Genomic DNA, 26013 nt, shown 5'->3' with positions numbered 1-26013 from the left:
ATGCTTTAATCTAAGTCTAAGCTATGACTTGAAACTAAGAGTTATTGACAAAGCCACTTGACCTATTTAGACTGTGGTGTTCTTTCAGCTGCAAATCAAAGGATGGAAGTGGATTCTCTCCAGATATTTCACACCCTCTATACCAGTGGTGGTTAGGTATTCTCTGATGCCTTCATTGTATTGCTTTCCTTGGTCACATCATTCTTAACCACAAATCCTACTCACATTAAATGTTGAGGAAAGAACATGGCCAAGATATTCCAGTGTGCAGTGCTCATGACTCATCTTACAGAGAGGAATCAGGAATATACCATGCTATGGGGGGCTTCCTCAGCATGGGTCCTCCTAGGAGAGTTTGTGGAAAGCTCACAAGTGTCCACAGGCAGACCTCGCACTGTAGATGATAGGGAGTGGGGTCCTGGCAGATCAGCCAGAGAGCAGGGGCTTTTTAAGGAAGGTAAGGGTATCAGTTACATGATCCACTCAACAGCTAGTCACTGCCTCTTACATGCCAGGCGTTATTCTTGGTTCAAGGGTATCCTAGTGAACAAGATGGACGAAAATCTCTGCCTTCATAGGCAGGAGACTGCATTCTAGCAAGAGGAGATATTAGATGAGCAAACAGACAGATAGACATGTTGGGTGGTGACAGTGCTTTGGAGGAAAATAGCACCGTCTCAGAGGGTGGTGACTCCAGGGTCAGGGGAAGGTATGGCGTTCCACATAGCACAGTCAGCAGGAGCCTCTCTGTCGTGGGGATTTTGCAGCCAAGACCTAAATAAAGTTGTTTATTCATGGAGTGATCCGGGACTAAGCATTCCAGTAGGGGGAACAACAAGAATAAAGGCCTGGCTTAGGAGGTAAACAATCTAAAAAGAAAGCTACAGGCTCTGGGAAGAACAATTCAGTTCAAAGGGAACACAGAATATCTAGACCCAGTGGAAAGACCCTCACTCTGGGAGTGTTTACTAACAACCCACCTACAAACAGTATTGAGCCCAAGAACAGCAACTTTATTTTAATAAAATTGTATGTGTTGAAGATGTAAAATATGATATTTTGATATGTATATATAGGAAAATGATTACTACAGTCCATCTAATTATCATATGTATCTCTTTACCTAGTTATTTTTCGTAAGAGCACCAGAAATCTCTCTTAGCAAATTTTAAGTATACAATACAATATTATTAACTATAGTCATCACCCTATACGTTAAATATCTAGAATTTATGCATCCTACAAACTGCAACTTGGTATCTTTTGACCAGCATCTTCACATTTGCTCCACCTCCTTGCCCTTGATAACTTCTGTTCTATTCTCTGCTTCTGTGAATTCAACTTTTTTTGGAATCCACATATAAGTGAGATCATCCAGCATTTTTCTTTTGGGACATAGCTTATTTCATTTAGCATAATGCCCTCCATGTTCATCCATATTGTCACAAATGGCAGTATTACCTTCTTTTTAAAGACTATATAATATTCCTGTGCGTGTGTGTGTGTGTGTGTGTGCATCCATGCACGTGTGTGTGTGTGTGTGTGTGTGTGTCACAATTTCTCTATTCGTTCATTCATCAGCAGACACTTAGGCTGTTTCCATATCTTGGCTATTGTGAGTAATGAATCAATGAGCAGGAGAGTGCAGGTATTGAAGTACTGATTTCGTTTCCTTTGGATATATACCCAAAAGAGGAATTGCTGAATTATGTGGTAAAAAAAATTCTGTTTTTAATTTTTGGAAGAAACTTCATACTGTTTTCCATAATGGCATTACCAATTGGATTCCCACCAACAGTGCCCAAAAGTTCCCTTTCTCCACATCATTGCCAACACTTTTATCTTTTTGATCATACCTATCCTAACAGGTGTGAGGTAACACCTTATTGAAGTTTTGATTTGCATTTCCTTGATAATTAATATGTTGAGTGCCTTTCATGTGCCTACTGACCATTTGTATGTCTTCTTTGGAAAAATGTGTACTCAGGAACTTTGTCCATTTTTTAGTCAAGTTGTTTTTGTTTTTTGTTTGGTTTTTCTATTGAGTTGTATGAGTTTCTTATATATTTTTTTAAATATTAACCCTTTATCAGTTCTATGGTTGGTAAATATTTTCTCCCATTCTGTAGGTTGCCTTTTAATTAGTTGATGGTTTCTTTTGCTGTGCAGAAGCTTTTTAGTTTGATGTAGTGCCACTTGTTTATTTTTTTATTTTGTTGCGAGGACATCAATTTTAAATATGAACACAAGGGACCTGATCAATGATTTTCATTTACCAGGCAAGTTGAAGGGCTATACCGAGTTCCCTTGGGTAGAAAAGCATAGAACAATCCATTTTGGAGACCAGAGGTGATGTGTGTTTAAGTAATAATAAACCTGTGAAAGAGCAGGAAGGAAGATCCAGGAATTTATTTAACTACTAGTTTGGAAACTTCTCATGTGGCAAAGTAACGGGGGTTGGTGGATTAATTAGAATGACACAGAACAGTTTGGGAGGATCATTTTGGGTATAACCTTCGTTACTGGGCTGACAACTATTTGTGCCAATGTTTGGATTTTTAATATTTTTAAAGCTGTGTAGAATAATAGGAAAAAATATTGGGCTTTGAGTTGAACAAATCAGAGCTTGAAACTTGGTCCTATCGCACACCAGTGGTATGACCTTGAGCCTGCTATTTTAAACTCTCTGAGGCTTAGTGTTTCTCTGTAAATCTTATCTAATTATGCCTATTTTCAGAGTGGCTAGGAGGGAAAAGTAATGTATGTAAAGGATCTGGCATATGGTAATTACTCAATTAATGGTGACTATTGTTATCCAACATGTATCTATTCCATATATCTATGAACTGTAATGTGCCCTTCGTGGAGGCATGTGGGGAACATACAGGTAAAGAGGGGATGATTTCTGCCTTCTAGAAGCTTACTCGTTAAGTTGTCAAGATGTATGCTCAAGTGGCTATAATATAACACATTGTAAGAGGAAAAGGTACTGTAAAGACACAGAAACAGGAGAGAGTATCTACAATTCTGCTTGAAGAAGTTTTCTGGGAGAGTTTTAGGAACTCAACAGGCAGAGAGGGTAAGGAAAGGATTTTCCAGCTAGATAGTGTTTTCAACAAAGCCTGGAGAGGGAGAAGCTCAAAGTGAGTTTGGGGGAAGGAAGCTGAGCTGTCAGGTAGGGTGATATACCAAAGTCATGACAATGAGGTGCAGTTCTCAAGACGGTACCAGATCACAGAAGGACTAGGATGCCGTTCAAAGGAGCTCGGACTTTATTCAGTAGGCAAATAAAGAGCCATGGAAGGTTGTTGATTAAGGGACTGACAAGGTGAGGGCTACATCCTGGAGTGACTAGTTTGGCAAACCTGTATGGTTTGAATAGAGCATGGAGAGACTTGTGATAGAAATAAGAGCTAGTAGTGATTGAGCGAGCACTCCCTGTGTTCTAAAAACATCACTCACTAATTCTCTCAACAGTACAATGAGAAAAGTGCTATTATCATCACCCTTGATACAGATGAGCACATTAAGGCATGGAGATGTTAAGTAACTTACCCAAGGTCACACAGCTAGTAAGGGATCCTACACCTGAATCCAGGCAGTCTGGCTCTGAAGTCCATACTCTGAACTATTACACTATATTGCCTCCAAAGCCAGCCAGGAGTCAGGGATGCCTGCCTTCTACCTTGCTCTGTCTTTGTCTGATTTTTCCTGCTTTTTCTTGGCTCTCAGTTTGTTCATCTATGAAACAAGAGACTTGGATTGGCTTTCTGAGATGCTTCCTAACTCTTGTGGCTTTTTGTTTGTTTTGTATTGTTTTTTGTTTTTTCAAAATTCTGTATTTTAATGTGGGCCTGATCTATTCGGGCAGTAAAGGAGGGAGGGATGAATGAAATGATTGTGCAGGATAAAGACAGAAACTCCAAAATGTTATTTCTGATTTTTTGTTGTTGTTGTTGTTGTTGTTGTTGTTGTTGTTAAACTTTTTCTGCCTCTAAATTTACTTAAATCAATTAAAAGAAAAAAACAAGCATCGGAGGTACACATTGAAAAGAAGTATGTATTTCGGCATATCCAATGGCAACGAGCTAATGCATAAGGTGCATGCTAAACTCTAAAATTTACAGATACTGAGAATATTTATTAGTTTGTTGTATTCATGCTCTGAAGCAGTGTGATAGCTATTATTCAAACGAGAATATTAGTTCACAATGGCTCAGACCCAGCCTTAGGATAAGTCAACTCATTGAGAAGAAAATAAATACTGATCGAGTCTCTTAAAGCCTCATTTCTCTCTGCGCTCAGCTAGTTGGGGCAAAATCCACACTTGCTTTTCCTGACTAGTAAACAGTGTTTCTGAAGCAGCCGAATCCAAGCTGTCACTCCGCCTCCCTCAGCATGGCATTTTCAGGTTTCTCTTCCTATTTCAAGATGCGGTGTTGGTAGGTCTCTGTCTGCAGCGGGAGTCCTGCCCTTGCTTAGTTTCCGTTTCCAAGGCAACTGACCAGCCCAACGAAGCCACGGGCGGGCGCGCTGGTCCTGGAGGGAGCCGTGGAGCCATCACTGCCGCGCGTCGTCTTTCCTCGGGACCGTCCTGGTGACCTCGGGGTCTTCGGGTGATCTGCGCGTTACTTCATGCGTGGCTGTCTCTCTGTGTAAGAGTGATAACCAGGAAGCCGATAATTCCGACGGGCCCCGCTTAATCCGGCTGCCGCTCCTGGCCTCTGCTACACTAGACAGGAGGGATGCATTTCTCTTATTCAGCCCTTTCTCTCAGCCTCTCCATCTCGTCTCCTTTCCCTTCTCTCTCTCTCCCTCTCATCCTCCCTCTCTCTCATCCTCCCTCTCTCTCATCCTCTCTCTCTCATTCTCCCTCTCGCTCTCTCTCCCTCCCTCCCTCCCTCCCTCCCTCCCTCTCTCTCCTCCTCCCCTTCTCCTCTGGCAGTAGCCTTCTTAATGTAGTTTAATGGCTTTACAAAGAAAGCCAGGCAGAGGAGCACTTCTCACTGGCTGTGGTCGGACCATGACCTAGCTGACCATGAACTTGGAAGGGCTTGAAATGATAGCAGTTCTGATCGTCATTGTGCTTTTTGTTAAATTATTGGAACAGTTTGGGCTGATTGAAGCAGGTTTAGAAGGTAAGGGAGTGCTTTTTAGTGACTTCTAAAAATTCTCTGTTTTGCAATAAAAATTTCTTAAGTGAATGTGAAAGGCACCTGAAATGAGATCAGACAAATGTTACTCTGGGGTGGACATCAAGACAGGCAGGGTTTTCAGAGTAGGACAGATGAATAAAATAAACTTTTTGTTAAGTTTCAGTAACGTTTTCAGAGCAGAACATTAAAACTATGAGAAACACTTTGAATCAAAATGTGAGAACCAAAACTGAGGAAATTAAAGGTTAATCACTGGTATGTCTGTTATATTGAGAGCATCTAGTCCATGTTGTTGTTAGATTTTTTTTTTTTAATTCGAATATCCCCTTTTATTGCATCAGCAAATTCTATTTGGGTACGCTGCAAGGTCTGTTTGTTTGTTGCTATGCAAATGCATTCGTCAAATGGAAATAGATATACATTTATTATAATTGCTTATGTTTTAAGATTAGAGCCTAAGAGTAACAGGCTTTTGTAAGGTTGTCTTGAGAAGTATTTATAATATTACCTGTTCACATTTCAACGTAGAATGTAAGGGGCAGAGTCCCCAACTCATGACAGACTTGAACATAGATTCCAAAGGGCCAGTTGTATTTCAAGTGCTTCTGTTTACGTTCATCAGAGGCTCATACTCCTATTCTTAGCAATCATCTCTTTCTTAAAATAAATAAATAAATAAATAAGGTGTGTTCTTGCCTGTATTTTTCCTGAATTAAATGTTTCTTTGAGAATCTGTGTAAAGTTAGATTATTTTCTTAGTGCTCAGAACACGTTTGAGAGCATGTTTGCATACAGCTAGTTATAGTTTCTCTAAAGTTGTCAGAGCAATTTTAAAAACCATCCCTAGATGTTATGTGACATAGCTATGCTGTGATATTCGTGTTGCTTCAAATTTTAAAATTGAGTAAAAATGCAAATATGTTTTAAATGTATTTACATTCACAACTAATCCAGTCCTCCAGAGAAAGACAATCACATGTGACATGATTACATTTACAAATAGCAAACATCAAATTACAGCTAAGTGTGTCACTCTGATGTAGGTTATCAGAAACCTACATTCGTAACTCGTTGTGGGATAAGGGATGGTGGAAAGCAAGGTTTGTCGGAGTAAGTTTGCAGAAGGCTCTTTTAGAGCCCTCAGTGATGGAAACATGTATAGTGCCAAAAAGAAGATAAATTCTAAATTCTGGAAGCGATGACTGTTCTTTAAAATTGATTTTATCTTGTTCATTGTCATAAAACCGATAACTTGGTTTGGCTTCTCTGTCCTTTACTGTGTTATTTTACCTTGCAAATGTGACAGGGATCTCCCATTTTAATGGACTGATTTTGGGGTTTGGTTTTGTTTTGATTTGTTTTTTTCCTGAGTCTGACAGTAACATGGAAAAGTGTCAGTATTTCTAGCCATATGGAAGGACTTGTTTTACCTGATTTCGTCGATGTTGTGTGGTCATTCTTTAAACTCTTTGTCGAGGGCTTTTTCTCTGGATTTTGGAATCAAATCTACTGTATTATTAGTTTTGTTTCAAGAGCACAAACATTCGCTTTCCCAAATGAGACCATGTGTTTCCTTCTTCTAAAGGCTTCTAACCTTTATGAAACTATTTTTTTCCTTTTCCTTATTACTTATATTCCAACTTGTACTGATTTGTATGAACGGTTTCTCTTGTATTTTATATTTTGCAATGTCAGCATATTCCAAGCTAATATTGTACTAATACTATGAAGAGAGAATGTGTTGTCTAGTAAACTTCAGTAAAAATTTGTGTCTGATTTATTTCCAGCATTTTTTTAAAAAAGTATTTAAAAATGGTAAAATGTTGATAACCACATGAAGGAGGAATGATATTTAATTTGCACACGTTGATAGAAACAGAGAGCAATAGTGCTTTCCATTTTGAAGTTTGTGTAAGACTTATCTGAAGAGTGAATGTTGGAGTCAGAAAACCCACATACTTTGCTTACTGGAGATACAAAGCAAATGAATAGACTGAATTTGTTATATTTTATTGTATATGGTTTGAATCTATAGATCAGAATGTGCAAACTCTGAAGTTGTAGCCTAATATTAATTAATGAAAATGGCAAACAGTATTTAATATCAAAATAACTTCTTCATAGATTCTGGAACTTTCTTAAAAACAAACACTGATGCTTATTTCATTCATCCTATCTTCACATAGAAATTTCCTTCCTCGCCCACCATTTTACATATCTAAGTTAAGGATAATGATTTTTTTTCACCTTTCTTAGTTCTGGCTGTTCAAGGGTCCTGTTAAAGACATTTGAGTATTAAGTAGAAAAATGTGAACCTAAGTTAAAGTCCTGTGAGGATGATTTTGAATTTTTTTCCTAAACAAGTAAACCTCTTCTTCTAACCTTATAACTAGTCTACAGTGTAGTTATCGTTCAGAATGTAGTTTTTTCATTCTTTTTGTATTATTATATATGCAATATGCATTGTGTTCTCAAGGGCATATATATAAGACTATGTTTGCAGAACGTCGTTACTATCTTGCTTCAAATATTAGAGAGTAAATGGACTTCAAAATAAATTGGTAACATTAAAGTCTAAAATATTTGGTTTTGGTTGTCTTTGAGTACTTTGAGCTCCCATTCTTTGTAGAATAACTGGGGATTAGGGCGTGGATGTCCCAGGTCCGTCTGTTCCAGTCTGTGTGTGAGGTGCATAAACATGTATCATTACATGTAGATCCATGGCATATATTTATAAACAAAAAGAGTTGCATTTAGCAGGTGACATTAGTTAACATGAGAAAATAAAACAACAGTAGGAATACAGATGCTTACCCCTCCTCTGCCACTCTCTTGTTTTTTAACCTCAGCTAAGCCACCTTATGCCTTTAGATGTCAAAAATGAGAAAACTGAACTTGAAAATCTCCATGGGACTCTATATTTCAAGAAGTTTATGAGTCTATCAGGTCATTAACACTTGATCATTTCTGTAATACGTATCCTTTCTTATAAAATAGGTGTCGATGGCCTACTTTGGAATTGTAAGGCAGGGCTGCTGTGAGACTGATCTTTCCTCCTCTTCCATAGTGGGATAATTCATCATACCTCGAGGAGATTTTCATTGTATTTCAGGAGAATAGAGAAATGTCCTTTCCTGTAGCTCTAGACTTTGACATTTGGGACTGCTATTTTAGGCATCCTTGTGATAGAGTTTCTCAAAATTTACACGGAGTTCCAATAACAAATAAACACATCATGTTATGATTTATTAACATATCAAAGGTCAGTTGTTTTGTTTTTTGGTGTTTGTTTTTTTGTTTGTTTGGGTTTTGTAATTCAGTTAAGTTTCAATAATGTTTTTAATGTTTTTTTATTATATTATGTTAGTCACCATACAGTACATCCCTGGTTTTTGATGTAAAGTTTGATGATTCATTAGTTGCATATAACGCCCAGTGCACCATGCAATACGTGCCCTCCTTACTACCCATCACCAGCCTATCCCATTCCCCCACCCCCCCTCCCCTCTGAAGGCCTCAGTTTGTTTCTCAGAGTCCATAGTCTCTCATGCTTCATTCCCCCTTCTGATTACCCCCCTTTCTTTATCCCTTTCTTCCCCTACCGATCTTCCTAGTTCTTATGTTCCATAGATGAGAGAAATCATATGATAATTGTCTTTCTCTGCTTGACTTATTTCACTTAGCATTATCTCCTCCAGTGCCGTCCATGTCGCAGCTAATGTTGAGAACTCGTTCTTTCTGATAGCTGAGTAATATTCCACTGTATATATGGACCACAACTTCTTAATCCAGTCATCTGTTGAAGGGCATCTCGGTTCCTTCCATGATTTAGCTATTGTGGACAATGCTGCTATGAACGTTGGGGTGCATATGGCCCTTCTCTTCACTACGTCTGTATCTTTGGGGTAAATGCCCAGTAGTGCAATGGCTGGGTCATAGAGTAGCTCAATTTTTAACTTTTTAAGGGACCTCCACACTGTTTTCCAGGCTAAGTAACTCAGCTCAAGCTTACTCAACCAGTAAGTCGTAAAGCTAGAGGTCAAACTCAGGCCATGAGGCTCTATAACCTATCTTATAGTTTTAATTTCTTGACATTACAGCATTCTGGCAATGGCAGATAATTTGGTGAAAAGTAGAGAGTGTTAGGTCAAGTATCCATTAACTCTTTCTACAAGCCTTTCCTGATCGCATTCCATATGAGGAACACTCTTAGTCACTAACATTGTTTAATAAGTGTAAATATCCAGGGGCTCATGGGTGGCTCAGTTGGTTAGCATCTGACTCTTGATTTTGGCTCTGGTCATGATCTCAGAGTAGGTTTTTTCTTTTTAAACAAAGTGATCTTAATACCTGGTCAGGTTGCGTACTAGATAATAGTTTTAACTTGAGCAAAGTTTTGAGGGTATCACACAATGCCAGAGTTTTGAATTCGGAAGCTCTCTCTTCTTAATGAGGAGTTTAGGAAGCTCCACAGTTAATGCTGGTTTGGAAAACTTCTAAAACCTCCCAACAATAAATTGCCTCTTTTCCAGCTATAAAAATGAAAGTGGTTTTCTGTTAACGCATTCCAGGGAGAAATTGAATCAAAATTTTAATGGCAAAGCTATTTCATTATCTCTATATGCAACACTGGGCTGTGAAAATATCTACTTTTCATCCAAATAAGTATTAAATCATGCTGAGGTAGTTACTGAATTAAGAAAGAACCATCCTTCTCCCTACTACCAACCTTACTAAAAGGTAAGATTTTACAAAAATGCAATAGTACACATGACTTGAAAAAAATCACTTTTATTGGTAATTGTCTTCAATAAAAAGACAAAAAGAAATCAAATGATAAAATCTAAGTCTTTTGTAGAATGAATATCCTTTAGAATTCCTTTTGTATTTATCCAGCTCACTTTATCAGATATCTGTAATACTGTAATGCAAGCTTCCTCAAGAGGCCTAGACAAGGTTCTAGCCATATACACAGAGACGGATCTTTGGAACCAAAGTTCTTAATTCCCCGGTGCTGTTGACAGAAGTGTGGATGTGTTGGGTCTGTTAATAAATTGGGTCAACTGGAAAACAGTACTGACTGTGTGTACATTTCATCATGTCTAATGAGGACCAAGGGGCTGGAGATGCCTTGAAAGGGGCTATTATTCCCATCTCAAATAGCTTGTTGGAAAGTCATAAAGCAGACTCTTTAAATTTTCCCGGTATTCTGCTTTCCTAAATGCAAGGGGATGCCAAAGCTTATGGGTATTTGGATGATCAGAAAAGTTTTTCTAAACTGTAATGCTTAAGAAATATAAACATAGTTCATGGTGATATTAAAAAACTGAAGCATACTTTTTACACCACTTAGAAATGGAATAAAGGGGATATTTATACCATTTGAATTTCCTTAGGGTCTTTTATAGTTAATATTTCCTTTGTCTCAAGAATATTAATGTCTAAAAAGTGCCTAAGGAAGACGACTTAGTATATTCAGAGCCTTAGTATATTCTCATACTTGGGGTATCCAGAGTTATTTTGTGTGGATTCTAATCACCGCTCTGCCTCATAATAGTCGTGTGATTTGGGGCTATTACTTGACCTTATTTTTTTAATCCATAAAATTAAGTAATGATAGATAATATCAATATCTGGCTTTATTAAAGATTGCCTATACATAAGGCATGTTAAACACGATACAGTTTTAAGCTGTGCATTATAGTGTTAACATAGCTTTGTAACATATATTTGTATTAGTATAGTACTATCTTATTTAAGCTTCGCCATGGTCCTCTATTATTCTCACTCCAGATGAGAAAACTTAGACTTGCAGAGGCTAAGTAACTCAGCTCAAGCTTACTCAACCAGTAAGTCGTAAAGCTGGAGGTCAAACTCAGACCATGAGGCTCTATATCCTATCTTATAATTTTAATTTCTTGACATTACAGCATTCTGGCAATGGCAGATAATTTGATGAAAAGTAGAGAGTGTTAGGTCAAGTATCCATTAACTCTTTCTACAAGCCTTTCCTGATCGCATTCCATATGAGGAACACTCAGTCACTAACATTGTTTAATAAGCGTAAATATCCAGGGGCGCGTGGGTGGCTCAGTTGGTTAAGCATCTGACTCTTGATTTTGGCTCTGGTCATGATCTCCAAGTCGGTGAGATTGAGCCCCATATTGGACTCTGTTCTGGGCATGGACCCTGCTTAAGATTCTCTCTCTCCCTCACCCTCTGCCCATTCGCCACATGTGCGTGTGTTCTATCTCTAAAATAAATAAATAAATAAATAAATAAATAAATAAATAAATAAATAAGCAAGCATAAATATCCATGCTGACATACTGACTGTACTAGTCTAACCACAACATAAAGAATATTCTAAAGCCTCTATTTTGTAAATAAGACAAAATCTCATCATATAAACGAATCTGCATTAAATTCCAGTCAAATCAAGTACAGCTGTTAGTTGGGCTCTGGGGTAAAATTGAGAAGAAAGTAGATAAACATATTCGTTCTCAGACTGAGCCCAGTTTTTGATCTGTCTGTGGGTAACAGGTGGGACTGCTGGAAGTAGAGAAGGCTGGTGATCTTGGAGAAAGGAGACGATTCAACATAAGATGCTACTGTGTAAAGAGGAGACCTTGAATCCAGGAAGGGGATTTCTTATGAAAGGGTCTGAGATTTATGGAGGGGACTGATTAGAGCAGAGACAAACAAAGATAAGATGACTTACATTGGATTAGGATTTCGGAGTAGGTGCACCAGGAGTGACTTAGAACATAGCGCAAGCCTCAGTGGGATTTTAGGCTTGATCAGGATGATTGTCAACAGAAAACACACTCCAGCCTTTACCAACAGATACAGGGCAGAAGGAACACAGATCATTCTAGTTATGGGGAACAGAGGGCAAAGGAGGAAGAAAGCTTTCCTTAGTTGAGAATCTTTAGGACAAACGAGGTGAAAGTCAGGTTACTAACCAGAGCAGTTTGCAGGTGTTATTTCTGGTTTGCTGGTGCATAAACTGGGGATTCAGAGAGGTTAAGACTTTGCTCAAAGTCACAAGGGAATAAGTGAAGGAATCTGGATTAGCTCCAGTATCTTCATGGTGGCAGTTGTCCGGATGGCGTTCCCTATGACTACAGAAGGTAAATATGCAAAAATAAGGTAAAATGTACACACATAAGTAGAAGCCACACCTAACATGAAAACTTTCTATAGACTAAAAAATTAAAAAAAAATAAAAATAGTTCCTTTTTTAAAATTTGACTGATTTTGGAGTGCCTGGGAGGCTCACTAAGTTGAGTGTCTGCCTTCGGCTCAGGTCATGATCCCAGGGTCCTGGGATCGAGCCCCACATCTGGCTCCTTGCTCAGTGGGGAGCCTGCTTCTCCCTCTCCCTCTGCCTGCTGCTCCCCCTGCTTGTACTCTCTCTCTCTGTCTGTCAAATAAATACATAAAATCTTTTAAAAAATTAAAATAAAATAAAATTTCACTGATTTCTTTTTACTTCTACGTAGAGTCATCTATGTAAAAACACGGCTGCGATAATGAACCAAAACAAACAAACAAATAAATAAGGAAGAGGGCGGATTATAGATCACACAGTCGAAGTTCTGACTTATCATGGCTTCGTAAAATAGAAAGTTCTTCAGAAATTTGCAAATTCTAAAGCAATCATTTCATCGATGAAAACATTGAGTCCCAGAGATATTAGATGACTACCAAATGACTTGTTTTGTCTTTTTAAAGATATCATTTATTTATTTGACAGAGAAAGAGCACAAGCAGGGGGAGCTAGAGGCAGAGGGAGAAGCAGGCTCCCTGCTGAGCAGGGATCCTAACACAGGGCTCCATCCCAGGACCCTGGGATCATGACCTGAGCCGAAGGCAGACGCTTAACAAACTGAGCCACCCAGGTACCCCCCAAATAACGTGTTTTTGACAGAACTCTTCTAGGTAGAGAAAAAAATACCTCATGGATTACACTCGGAAAATAAACTTCAAGCATGATCTAAGATCCACAAATATTTACCCAAAATAAGAACAGCTCTCCTAAGTTATTTTGCTAGTGGACCAATAACAGTAAAATTCAAGGATTCTAAGACTTGGCTGATGGTAAGTTGATTTCCGGCATAGTTTTATCATCAGCAATAGGTACTACCACAAAGAACCCTTAAGCTGAGGATGTAAATTGAGGTGTTTTCCACCTTGTTGATTGGTCTGAATAAGTTAGTGGTAGAGAACTGCTATCACCCGACAGCCATTCAGTGTCCCAGAGGATGAATTTCTGGAAGACCCAGGCTTATTACCCTGTAGATATATATAAAAATCACAAGGGCAGTTATCCTCATTGTTCATCACTCTGATTATTAAAAACAGGAAGCTAAACCCCTTCATTCACTGCTCGTACCATCTCACAGAGACCTACCTTGGCCTCTCTGTTTGAAATTCACCCCCACCATCCAGGCTTGTGTATGTAATTATTTGAAAAGGCTTTGAACAGGTCAGGAGACTCATCATCAAAACAAATCTTACTGCTGACCCAGTACCAATTGTAGGTTTCAGTTTTTACAGAGAGATCTTGGAGTAGAGATGCTAAGAGCACAGACTCTGAAGCCACAATAACAGGATTTAATAATAACTAAATCCCAGCTCTCATACATATTAGTTGCCTTGACGTAAGCTTCCCAACCTTCTATACCTCAGTTTCTTTATATCGTAGATGGGAATAACCCCGCAGCACCTCCCTCTTCTGTTTGTTGCGTGGATTGACCTGAGTTTGTATTTGTGTGGGTGTAGAACCCTGTCTAGGAGGTTATGAATAGTTTGTGTGTTTGGCTATTACAGCCGTGCACAATCATCTTTTCTTCCAAAGAAAGGAGGCGACCACTCCATATCTGAAGCTAGAAGCTGAATTCATTGCTTGCTAAGAGCTGCACTTGTAAGAGGCAGTCGCTCAGAGCAATCCACTGCTGATGTCATACAGAGTTTTTGGCTTTCCAAAGAGTGGTTCCTACTACTAGGAAGTTGCCATTGATCGATTTGGTTGGATTTAAAACTGATTCTGGTGCTACTTGTTACTCTAATCAAAAACCATTCATTTTCTTTCTTGAAACTACGGTACAGGAATTTTTTTATTTTCATGGTAAATAATGTTTAAGATTATTTATTGAGCAACTCCTAAGTGTCAGTCACCATCCTAGACACTGGGGATGCAGCCCTAAGCAAACACACAAAACGTCCTTTCTTGCTAAATCTGCTAAATTTTGAGATACAAACTATAAATACTACAAAAATGTACGGGAGACAGCATAGTTATAGTAGAATTCATTCATTCATTCCTTCATTCATTCACTAAAATATGTGTGCCTCTATTTTGCTCCATACATTGTTCTAGGAACAGTAATGAGCACAATACAGGTTCTTGAGGAATTTATGTACTACTGAGGAAGCAAGACAAAAAGATAAAGAAACAAAGGGGTATAAAATCTGATATTTAATAGAGACAAGCACAAAACGCAATAGGGGGTCAGAAACAGGGGTGTTATTTATAATAGAGTGGTCAGGACCACCTGGGTGACTCAGTCTGTTAAGTGTCTGATTGAGGTCATGATCTCAGGGTCCTGGGATCCAGCCCCACTCAGCAGGGAGTCTGCTTTTCCTTCTCCCTCGCCCCCTGCTTATGCTCACTCTCCTTCTCTCTCTCAAATAAATAAATACATTTAAAAAAGTAGAGTAGTCAGAGAAAGCCTTTCTGAAGAACTGACTTTTCTGCCAACACTTGAAAGAAATGAGTGTGTGACACCAGTAAAGTCTAGAACAAGAGGATTCCAGGCAAAGAGATGACCAAGTATCAGAGCCTTTGGCTGGAAGTGTGTTTTTCTTGTGTTCAAGGAGCACAGGAAGTCTAATGAAACTGTAGAAGCAGTAGAGGGATGGCCAAGGTCATGTCATACCAGACTATTGTAAGAACTTTGAGTTTTATTCTTTTTTGTACTGGGAAGCTACTGAGAGGTTAGGGTAGAAAGTGTCTCCAAGTCTTCCATTCAAGCTTCTTTTATAGGTCCTGATACCAGTTTCCAGACCGTATCTTCCTACGCCAGTCTTAGCATGGGGTAGACAGAAACCCCTTTGCCCTTCCTCAGACACCTGCCAAGACATCAATTCCGTACCTTTTGTCAGAACTCTCTTACCTGGAAAAATGGCCTGTACTTCTCATGACTGATCTTTCACATATGTTCAGGCTAAAATAGTCATTCTTTGTGGTAAAGCTAGATGGGCCCTTCTACCAGCCACCTGGGGCAAGTGAGCAAGTCGTCTTCATTTCTTCTTACCAGGCTGCTTCAAGATCCTGGGACATAAACTCTACTCTTAATCGCATCTACAGGACCCTTGTAAATTGTCTTAATAAGACTTTACTAGAAAAGGCATTTTAAAAAATTCAAATAATATTTCTTGAGCACCTGCCACAGTAGGAGTATTACAACAGTGAAGGCAAAAAGGCAGATTTCACAAAAAAGAAAAGTCATGTTGTTTTCCTTTAAGTAACCCCTCCTCCCCCACATATTAGCTTCAAAGGTAAATATTCAAATTGGCATATCCCACACTGAGATAAGAATAATACATTTATATCCAGTTATTTGTACTACTAATATTTTGGGGGGTAACTAGCAAGAATCATAGAGACTGTAGTCCAACCCCCTCATTTTATGAGTAAATTGAGGCCCAGGAAGGTTAATTGACTTGTTACAAATGACAAAAATAATTGGTAGCCTTAAATAGTATAATAACTACATCATCTGTGATTGAGCAATAAATCATATTCTAGGAGAGGAGCTAATAGTTTTATATATTTATGGTATCCAATTTTTAGAAAACCCCATAAGAATAATCTCATTAGCCATAATTACAGGAATTCTGGCTCTTTATTTACTTAAGAATATATTATGGACATTTTTCATCATATTGCTATATTCTAGTTTTATTGGGTTATGCCCAGGGAACGGGGGACATTGCCAGTGCACAGGTAGAAACAAGGTTCCTGAAAAAAACTGATGAGATATGCCAACATGTGGTCCACAATGGTGAAGACATAGGGTTAAATCCCAAGGGCCTGGTGCTCGGGAATTGAGGAAGCGATCAAATGAACATAGGAATGGGCCTCAGGTAGAGAAGTCCCAGATGAGGTGAGCAAGAAGATGGTGTCAGTTGCTAAGAACACCAGTGACACCTGAATGAGCACTTCGTTAAGCGTCTGCCAAGCACTATGGCCAGCACTTTGTATGCATTATTCATATTGACAATAATTTTTATGAACCAATTATATAATTGAAGATTTAACAAATGAGAACGTGTTTGTTCCAGAAGTTTTAATCACTGGTCTAAGATCTAGAAGTGGTCTGGCTGGGATTCAAATCCATGCTGTTGGGGCACCTGGGTGGCTCAGTCAGTTAAACATCGTGGTCCTGGAATAGAGTCCCACATCAGGCTCCCTGCTCATCTGGGAGTCTGCTTTTCTCTTTGCCCCTCCCCCTGCTTATGGTTTCTCTCTCTCTCTCTCTCTCTCTCTTTCTTTCTCTCAAATAAATAAATAAAATCTTTAAAAACAACAAATTCATGCTGTCAATCTGGAAGAACAGGTTCTAAGCCGTCATGTACCTGTCTCTTAGATAGGGCTCGGTCATAGTCAAAGACAGAATTATCTTGGGCTAAATGAAGCTTAAGCTACAGAGTTCCCCAAGTATGCGGGCCCCTTCCCATTCGTATTTCAAATAAAGATTAACTTCCGTGCCAAATTTTGTATATGTGATATTTTTCATCTTTTTTTATGGAATTTTCTCCTTCAAATTATATAAGATTGAGGCCCCACAAAACCAAGAACTGCCCCTATTGTGAGCTTAGAAGGTCTTGCCTTTCTTGCCATGATAAGAGTTCATGGCTGGGGACACAGAAAGTAAGATCCATCCTGCAGGACAGGAAGCTGGATACGAAGCTCCCATTAGGGGTTTTCATGTCTCTGCCAATTTCTGTGGCTACTCAGACTTCTTGACTGACTGACTGAGTGAAGATAAGATCATTTGGCAGCATGATGTTTCCAGGCCTTGTTGATGGTAAGAGGAATGCAGTTCTGTTCAGAAACTAGTTGGGCTTAGACCTGCTGGAGGGTTTCAGGGGCAACTGGCAGCATGACTGAGTGGAGAGAGCACGGACTTTTACATCAGACAGATGGGGATTTGAGTCCTACCTCCTTCTCTTACTAGTTGACCTTGGGCAACTTCCTTGATCTGTTTGAGCCTCAGTTTCAACATGTAAGTTTGTCATTGTCATGAAAACTAATCGCAACGAGTGGACAGTGCCTGGCTCTGCTACTGTGCTCCATAAATGTGGCCATTAGTCGTTAGAGCCCGTGTAAAAGCCAGATAGGACAATGAAGCACGAGCAAACATCATCTATTATTTATCATTTATTTTATTTGCATTATCTAGGTATATGCTACAAATTTGGAGTACCACCCTGGAAATCTTTGTGTTTGCACTGTCCTTCTCTTCATTTAGGGGAGATGGACTCTTTCATATTCATAAGCATTCATTCATTCATTCATTCATTCAACCTATGTTTACCAAACTCCTACTAGACACTGTTCTAGGGACTGGGCATACAACGGGGACAAAAACAGAGATCCCTGCTTTGGCAGAGGAGCTGGCCTTGGCTACAGCAGGGAGTCTCCTTCCCTGTATTATGTGCTGGGAAAGGCAGAGAATATTGGTGTCGATGTGTGTACATTCATAATGGGAAGTTGAGAGACATTGTGTCTGATTGCGTTCTTCGGTTAATACGAGATGGGTTGAAGTGAAATGCGTTTGTGGGGTGGCGAGTAATGGATGTTTTAAGGAGACAGAAAGTGCAGTATGGTCTTTTCAGAGCCTGGGGAAGTGAATTTACTGAGCAAATGTGAGAAGATTGCTGGGCAGTGCTTAGTGCCCATTTGAGGTCCGTGGTCATAATTTTAAAAGAAGATGCTCCCTGACTTGGATGAAGTAAGCACTTTCATGCGTACATTGCTACAAGATCATTCTTTCTAGATATGTTCAAAGAGAAGGGCAGAACGACATAGCATATGGGAGAATGGGTAAAATAACAAGGAAATGAGAGGGAATATGCTTAAAACAACCTTCAAATATGCAAAAACAGATATAGAGGCTACAGAAGACTTGAAATTGAACCAGCTGGGAATTCTGTCCTCCAGTTGCATGATGAAGCAGAGGCCAGTGACAGAAAATCTCATTTCTCAAGTGCGTGGCCATACATCAAAATAACTAGTAAAATTGCTTGGGATGGAGTTCCAACAAAGTGTTTACAAATACTGGTGTATTGTGAAAATGCTTGAGAAAATACTCTCAGACTGATCTTCAAACAGCTGCTGAATTCCTTAAACTTGTGTATGTACTGTGCCTTCATAAATGCAGTAAAATTCAAATCACAGAGAGGGACTTCCTGATTGAATTCTGAGTTTCAAAAATAAAGCTTTATTCATTAGATTTTTTTTAAGGATTTTTATTTATTTGTCAGAAAGAGAGAGAGAACACAAGCAGGGGGAGCAAGCAGCAGGCAGAGGGAGAAGCAGGCTCCTGGCTGAGCAAGGAGCCCAATGTGGAACTCGATCCCAGGACCCTGGGATCGTGACTTGAGCCGAACGCAGATGCTTAACCCACTGAGCTACCCAGGTGTCCCTCATTAGATGCTTTTTGCTTTTTTTTTTTTTTTCAAGATATTTTTAATGATGATGAATTTGGGTTTTTTTGTTTTGTTTTGTTTCTGCAACTTTTAGCCATCAGTCTCTTACTAACATTTAGAAAATTCAGTATCTATGTGCCACAGATCTGATGCCTTACCTTCAAAGATGTGTTCAGTGGCTGTCAAAACCAATGAGGTATGTAACTTTGTGTCTTCACTCGTGCACAAATATAGTTGTGTCAATATATATTAAACTCATGAGTGCATATACTTACATACTTCACACACACACACACACATGCACACGCACACTCCAAGAGTGTAAGTTATGAAGTTTATTAGTTAAGAGAATAAGCCATTGAACTCATTGAAGAAACAGATTCTTGATTCTTTTGAACAAGACCTGTGATGATTCCTTAGGACCTAGGTTTATATTGAAGCATGTGTCTAAGTACTAAGGAGAGGAGCCATGGAAAAGATCAGTAGAGGGGTAATGTTATCTAAAGTGTTGGCTGAAGTGAAGCACGCTATGCCTTTGAGTAAAAAGCCCCCACTGCAATCTCTAGTCTAACTAGCTGTGTGATCTTAGCCAAGTATATTTAACCTTCCCAATCCTCTGTTTCTCCTATAAAATCTTCCACTGGATCTCACTCATAGACTATTGCCTGAAACAAACACATACTAACAGACAAAGTGCTTAAATGACTAATTCTGGTGCCTAGTAAGCACCCAGGTGAGTGTTCTTACTTTTGCCTGGTTCTTGGTCACCAGGTCGCTGTGTGCCTCCCTCCTTGAGTTCGGAAAGGCCCTATCTGTCTGTGGTTTCCTGGCTGCCTCTTCTGGGTCCCCACCTGCTGCCCTTCCTAAGCTTGGGCTCCTCCCTCACCTGCTCAGTGGCATCTCCCTTGGCCAACCTTCAGTTCTGAATTTATTCAGTTGGGGCAAGAGCCTCATTTCGTCTGCATGTGAATCAATTCCCCCATTTACCCAGCATATGCCCCATGAGACTGGCAAATACCACTGTGTTGAAAAGTCGTTCAGAATATATTTAAGTTAAAAGAAGAAGTTTCAAAACAGGATGCAAAATAATGATCCCAGTTTAATATATATATACAAATACACAGAGGGTGGAGGGAGAATGAACACAGGCATTTTTCATTTTTTCTTTGAACTTGAACATTTTTGACATATTTTTATGTAACTTTTAGAGGTTACTTTTAAAAGGAAAAGAATATCAATATGAAATCACATTATTTGTTTTTCCAATAGGAGAAACGCTGTGCCCATTGGAGCATAGTCATTTATCAATTTAAATGAAAAACATTTCTTTTTGATCCAGAAACATATTTAAAATTGAAGAGTTCTATGTGTGTTTGTTTTATCTTTAAAAATAAGATAACTCAGAAGAAACATCTGGGAACTAAGGACAGATTTTCATACCTTGAAGTCATTTTTCAACTTCAAGTCGAACGGTGTCCTCAGTAGCGGATAAAGAGCTGTCTCTATAAATATTCCTATGTCAAGGAAGTTATCAAGGGACTAGGATATTGATATTTTACTTAAGAGTCTCACTTACCTGAAAGAGGAGCTCATTTTCTACACCTTTTACGAGGAACTGTAGTTTTATGATTCTTAGGAATAAACCCATTCACTCTATTGATGTGTTTTGCTTCATTTCCTCTGAAAGGGGAAATTGAACTTGGGTGTGTGATATGTGGAACGAGGTGGGGCAGAGCAGAGGGCTCAGGGGACGGTGGTTGCTGCCACTTGGCCTTTCTCTGCCTCCCTCACTTAGGAGCTCCATAATTTTCTTTCTTGAACAACAGCTTGCTCGCATCTCAGTGGGCGCCATTCATGCGAAAGCCTCGGTACGAATTATTTAATATGGGGAACAGATTAAAAGGAAAGGAGTGACAGAAAGAGGCTTCAAGAAGTACAAGGAAGCATTTAAGACCCATGCAAAGGTTCCATTACGCGTGGTTCCCGAGCAAGGAATTCTAAGTAGTTCTCACACATTTTTTTGTTTCTTTCAAAAGTACTTTATAAAATTCATCCATAGGGATGATCCATATAATTTTCCTTTTTCATTACTAGATTTTTTTTTCTTGAATAATGAACGTGAAGAAGACTAGGTTGACCTTGATTCAGATCAGTGCAATTCGAGGCATATAAAAGACCCTACTCTGAGGCTCTAGGTTATAACCTGGAGATACAAAGTAAGATACGATCAGTGCTGGGGCAGAATGTAAGTCCAAGAACGATTCCCCCAAAATGTTGTTGCTATGGAAAGAGCACAGTGTTGGTTGCAAACAGTCTGTTTCCTTCCTTTCTTCCTCCCTTCCTCCCTCCCTTCCTTCCTTCCTTCCTTCCTTCCTTCCTTCCTCTTTTTCAGTCTTGTGTTTTCATCCAGACTGAGCCAGTACTAGTTATCTACTAGTTAGTTCTTCTCCAAGAAGCGGAGATCAGACCAACCTCAGCGCATTCCCGTGAAGAAGAAGGAGCTGATGTATGTACAGTATCAAGTGTAATAGCCAGCTGAGAAGGGCCCCTTCACCCATACTCGTTACACCTTGTATCACAGGTGGCCCGATGGTGGTAGGAGCATGCACCTTGGGGTCTGATGGCCTGACTTCAGTTGAACCTCAGCCCAGACACTTAACGCGTTTTGTAACCCTGGGCACACCACTTACCCTTTATGTGCCTTAGTTTCCTCATCAGTAAAAAGGAAATAATAGTAGTATTGGTATGGTAGGGTTTTGAGGATAAATGAGTTAATATGTATAAAGCACCTGAAGTGCCTGGCTCAGGATAAGCACTGTCTAAGCATTTGCTCTTATTTTTTTTCTTAAATAATTGTCAATCCTTTTTCAAAATTTAGTCTAAATGGTTGGTCCATTTTTTCTTTTCTTTCTTTTTTTAATAGTGATTATGGCTTCTATTTTACCTTAAGTTTCTTTCATTTAAATTGTTTTGCCTGTGTTTTGCTTAAAGCTTAAGCACACATCTGTACATGGTTAAGCCTTGACAGAAAAGGGAAAAAAAAGGTTCAGCTAGCAGCTTGCAGGGCAGCCATGCTGTGAGCCAGGGCTGAGCTCATGGCGGCCCCTGGGCCAGTCACCCTATAGTTGTACAATATGCTTCTGGGAAGAAGCAAGACCTCGTGAGAGGCTGTGCATGAGTCAACACCTACCCCGCCCCTGGTGGAGCAAACGTAGCTTCTGGTAGCCGAGCATCTTTCCTCCCCCCTAGACCCAAATAGCTTTCTCCGGGCAGGAAGTTTTTAATGAATGCTTATATCCCTCACAGTGGTACTTAGCAGACACTCAGCAAATGGCTATGGAGAGGGAAGTCAGATAAATGACTATAAAATATTACTTACACATTGCTAACCCAAATGTTATAGTTTTTTCTATTCTAAAATATTTATATATATATAATATATAATGCATATATAATTTTATAAATTATATATATATAATTTACAGTAACAAGGGGGTAGAAAGTGGAGAGGGTGGGGGTGGACATTGAAAGAAGGGAAGTAGAATAGTAGGAGCCCTTATTGGTCTTGACATAGGCTAAAGAAACTTCCAAAGGCATCTAGACTTCTTTGCAAAAGTCTTAAGTGAGGGTCATAAGCAGTATAGAGTCAGTAGAAAACCACTTGGTACCAGGTTCTGCCACACACATGCTTGGGCAAGTCACCAGTAGGACTTCTGAGAAATAAATTAACTTACCTGTGCCCCAGGTTCCTCATCTGTCATGTGGAGAAAATAATGTTTGTCTCAGAGGGTTGTTATGATGATTAAATGAATTAATATATACCAGGCCCTTAGGACAGTACCTGGCCTTACATAACTCTGTCTATTATTGCCTTATTATTGGAATACTCACCAGACATTACATAAATATATTATCATGTCTGCCTTTATGTAGAGATTATAAGAGATATGGAACTTGGTTTGGTGCATATTTACTTTCATATACTTATGAATACATTCTAATGGGAATATACATAGTGTTGTTTGTATTATCATAATGGTATTATCTTGGTTCGTATAAATGATACTTTGTTTTTTCTTTCCCAAATTAATGCAAGTTCATAAAATTTTGGGTAATACAGGGGCATCTCCCTGGCTCCGTTGGTTAAGTGTCTGCCTTCGGCTCAGGTCATGATCCCAGGGTCCTGGGATTGAGCCCCGCATCAGGCTCCTTGCTCATCAGGGAGCCTGCTTCTCCCTCTCCTTCTTGCTCATGCTCTCTCCCTTTCTCTCTCTCTCTCTCTTTCGCTCTCACTCTCAAATAAATAAATAAAATATATTTTAAAATTTTGGACAATAAAGAAGTCTGTGAATTAAAAACTTATGCCCTTTGGGTCTCTATTCTTTCTTCTCCTCTTGTAGAATACTCCTGGAGTAATACCAGTTTCTAAAGTATTTTCAGTAGAGTTTGAAGATCAGGGAGGAAAAGGCCTCTAAGGTCATGGAGTTTTAGAAACACTGAACTCTAGGTCCCTGGTGGAGATGGAGAATATACTCGGACACATTAAAAGTGTTGGAAAGTCTTATAAACAAACTGGCCTTGCTAAACTCTTAACAGTGTTTGCCTCCCATTAATATCCAACAGGACACATTTGGGAAATGTTGTATTAAGCTATAGGCAGCATGAAAGAGTAGAAAGGACAAGAACTCCTGGGTCAAAAGGGTCTGGATTTGAATCTAAGCTCTGTTCTTTAGTGAATCTGTATTAATTCTTTTACTTTTTTGTTTTATTTTTAATGTAATTCAGTTTTCTTGTCAGCAAAATAAGGATAATGTTATTCCCAAAGATTCATTGTAAAAATTAAATAACAGATGAAAAACATAAGCATATTTTACAAATGCTGCCTCCCTTCCCTTCTCTCCAGTGAATGGAAAGAAATATTCAGAGAGGTTTCTGACAGACATCAGGAATCCCTGGAGAAGTGTTTTGCAAATTGCTCATTGAAGAGAAATGTTTCTGGCTATGGCTTAAAATAGGATAGAAGATGCCTCCGTCTATGAGATTCCCTTTTCAGAAAAAATACATCTGGGGACTTGTTCTTGGCCTCATATTTCCTTACCCCAAAGCAATATACCTTATCTCCCCACGTTGTCACTTTCATGGCTCAAGATGTAGCTAGTTTGGGGTGCCGTTTATCACATCATATGCTCAAGCCATGTTAATTCTCACTTACTCACCCAATGACTATGTCATTGTAACAGGGCACAGTGGCCTTATCACATGCAGCCATCCAGGGTAGCATCCTCTTTTTTTGCATGAAATGCATATACAATCAAACACTCTGTTGACTCCAAATGTTCTGAACTCTTGGCTACTTATTCCACGGTTAAGAGCTCTGAGCCCAGCTTTCAGAATAGGCAAAATAAGTGAGATAAGGGGGAAAAGAGAGGTAGGCAAGGTAAGTAGTGGCCATAGAAATCCCTTTGAATATCTGCATGTAAATGGAAAGGATGCTGAATTGGGGGAAGGACAGAAATGGATGAACATAGGCTCCAGGGGCTCAGACTGAGCAATTTTCATTTAGAGTTTGTCATTCTTTATAAACAGTGCTTTGTATTATTGCAATAAGTCCTGCCATTGTTGGAACAAAGCCAGTTCTTTTGTCCAATGCTGGATAGCAGGCATTATGTCAGGCTTTGGTTTTGTTTGTTTGTTGTTTAGACTGTAGTTTCTAGCATCAAATTTCACTTGCCTTTTATGATTTTATTTCTGATATAAAAAATTTAAAAATACATAGTAATTTCTCTGAAATTCAGACAGACTCATTTGGCATGTGTGGTGATTGGGGCATTGTCTGAACTGAGCTTCTGAACAAATCTTTATTCACAGAGAGTTTTAGTCTAAAGAAGATTTAGAGTGGGGACTATTTAAAATGCTGGAAGAAGTCAACTGTTTTCAAGCAACATCCAAGTTCCTCAGACGCTGTTTAAATAATGCATGTAATTAAAAATTATTTTTATCTATTCATTAAAAGCAAGATTAAAGAAGGGTATCAAATAGGCTTGACTTTGTTATCCTAGTCTGAATTAATATTTATTTTAAAAATAGATGCTAATGGATCAACCTAGGCCATAACAGGGAGGATTTGTGCGTTTGTGTGTGTGTGTGTGTGTGTGTGTGTGTGTGTGTGTGTGTTTAAAGGACAGAATATAACAAAATGTGATACTGAAGTAAAAAAAAAAAGGGTAGGGAGTTAAAAGCACTGATGTAGAGATCAGAATTATTGGGGTGTGAGTCTGAGGTCTTCTTACTAGGGGTGTGATTTGAGCCAGGAGCATTAGCAGATGCTACTGATGTCTACCCAAGTCCCTTGAAGCCCCTTCTTCTGGTGGCAATGTCTATCCCCCAGCTGTGGGCATTCAGTAAAGGCTCACAACTGTGACTTTCTCTGGAGGATTATCTTTGGGTGATTGTAGCCAGGGTACCTGGGAGTTACACACACACACACACACACACACACACACAGGTGTTGGGACAGTAGGTATATTTAATTCTTACTCCCTTGCCTCAAGACAGGAAAGACTCTGCTCTCCTATTTATCTTCCAGAGCTCCCCATAGATTAGACTGAAACTAGACTTCCCAGAAACATCCTACCTCCTTCTCCTTTCTTTCTTGCTTCCTACATCTCATTTTTAGTTTCTCTTGAAAGCATTCCCTCCATCAGCCGTTTGCATGAGAAATCTGCCTCAGGATCTGTGTCATCCAGGGCACCCAGCCTACACAAGTGGCTAGTGTCTTAGTGTCTAAGACAAGTTCACTGTGTCTAGTTTCTTTTCTGGAATAATATCCACAGAATGAGAAACACCTGAAGTGAGCGTTTGGTAAGGTAACTGCTCCTGATGTTGCTGCCTTTGCTGTTGTTATTATTATTATTATTATTCCTTGAATTAGTAGCTGACGTGTTGAGGTATTAAACTACTTTTATGTTTCACATTTCAGAGCAGCCCATTTAAGAATACCCACCACTGGGCATTTTCACATGGATTTTTATTACTGTTCACCTTCATTAAATTGTATTTGCTTCCTGTACTGAGATTCAACAATATTTTTACATGGAGCAGTCCAGTAGAGTTTATGTCTACAAAAACTTGTAAT

The 26013-nt window shown here is 39.2% G+C and overlaps 1 protein-coding gene across 1 annotated transcript in view; it reads left to right on the top strand.

Annotated features, from left to right (window-relative positions):
• The first annotated feature begins 5038 nt into the window (after positions 1-5038).
• KCNIP4 (potassium voltage-gated channel interacting protein 4) overlaps positions 5039-26013 on the top strand; it is a 528135-nt gene continuing 507160 nt past the window's right edge. Inside the window, exon 1 of the mRNA XM_044389745.3 lies at positions 5039-5138. Coding sequence (XP_044245680.1) covers positions 5039-5138 — 100 coding nt within the window. The remainder of the gene's footprint in view (positions 5139-26013) is intronic.

Source organism: Ursus arctos, unplaced genomic scaffold (assembly GCF_023065955.2).
Source record: "Ursus arctos isolate Adak ecotype North America unplaced genomic scaffold, UrsArc2.0 scaffold_9, whole genome shotgun sequence".
Taxonomy (NCBI): domain Eukaryota; kingdom Metazoa; phylum Chordata; class Mammalia; order Carnivora; family Ursidae; genus Ursus; species Ursus arctos.
The sequence above is the reverse complement of the archived record's forward strand: the minus strand, read 5'-3'. Positions and strand labels throughout refer to the sequence as shown.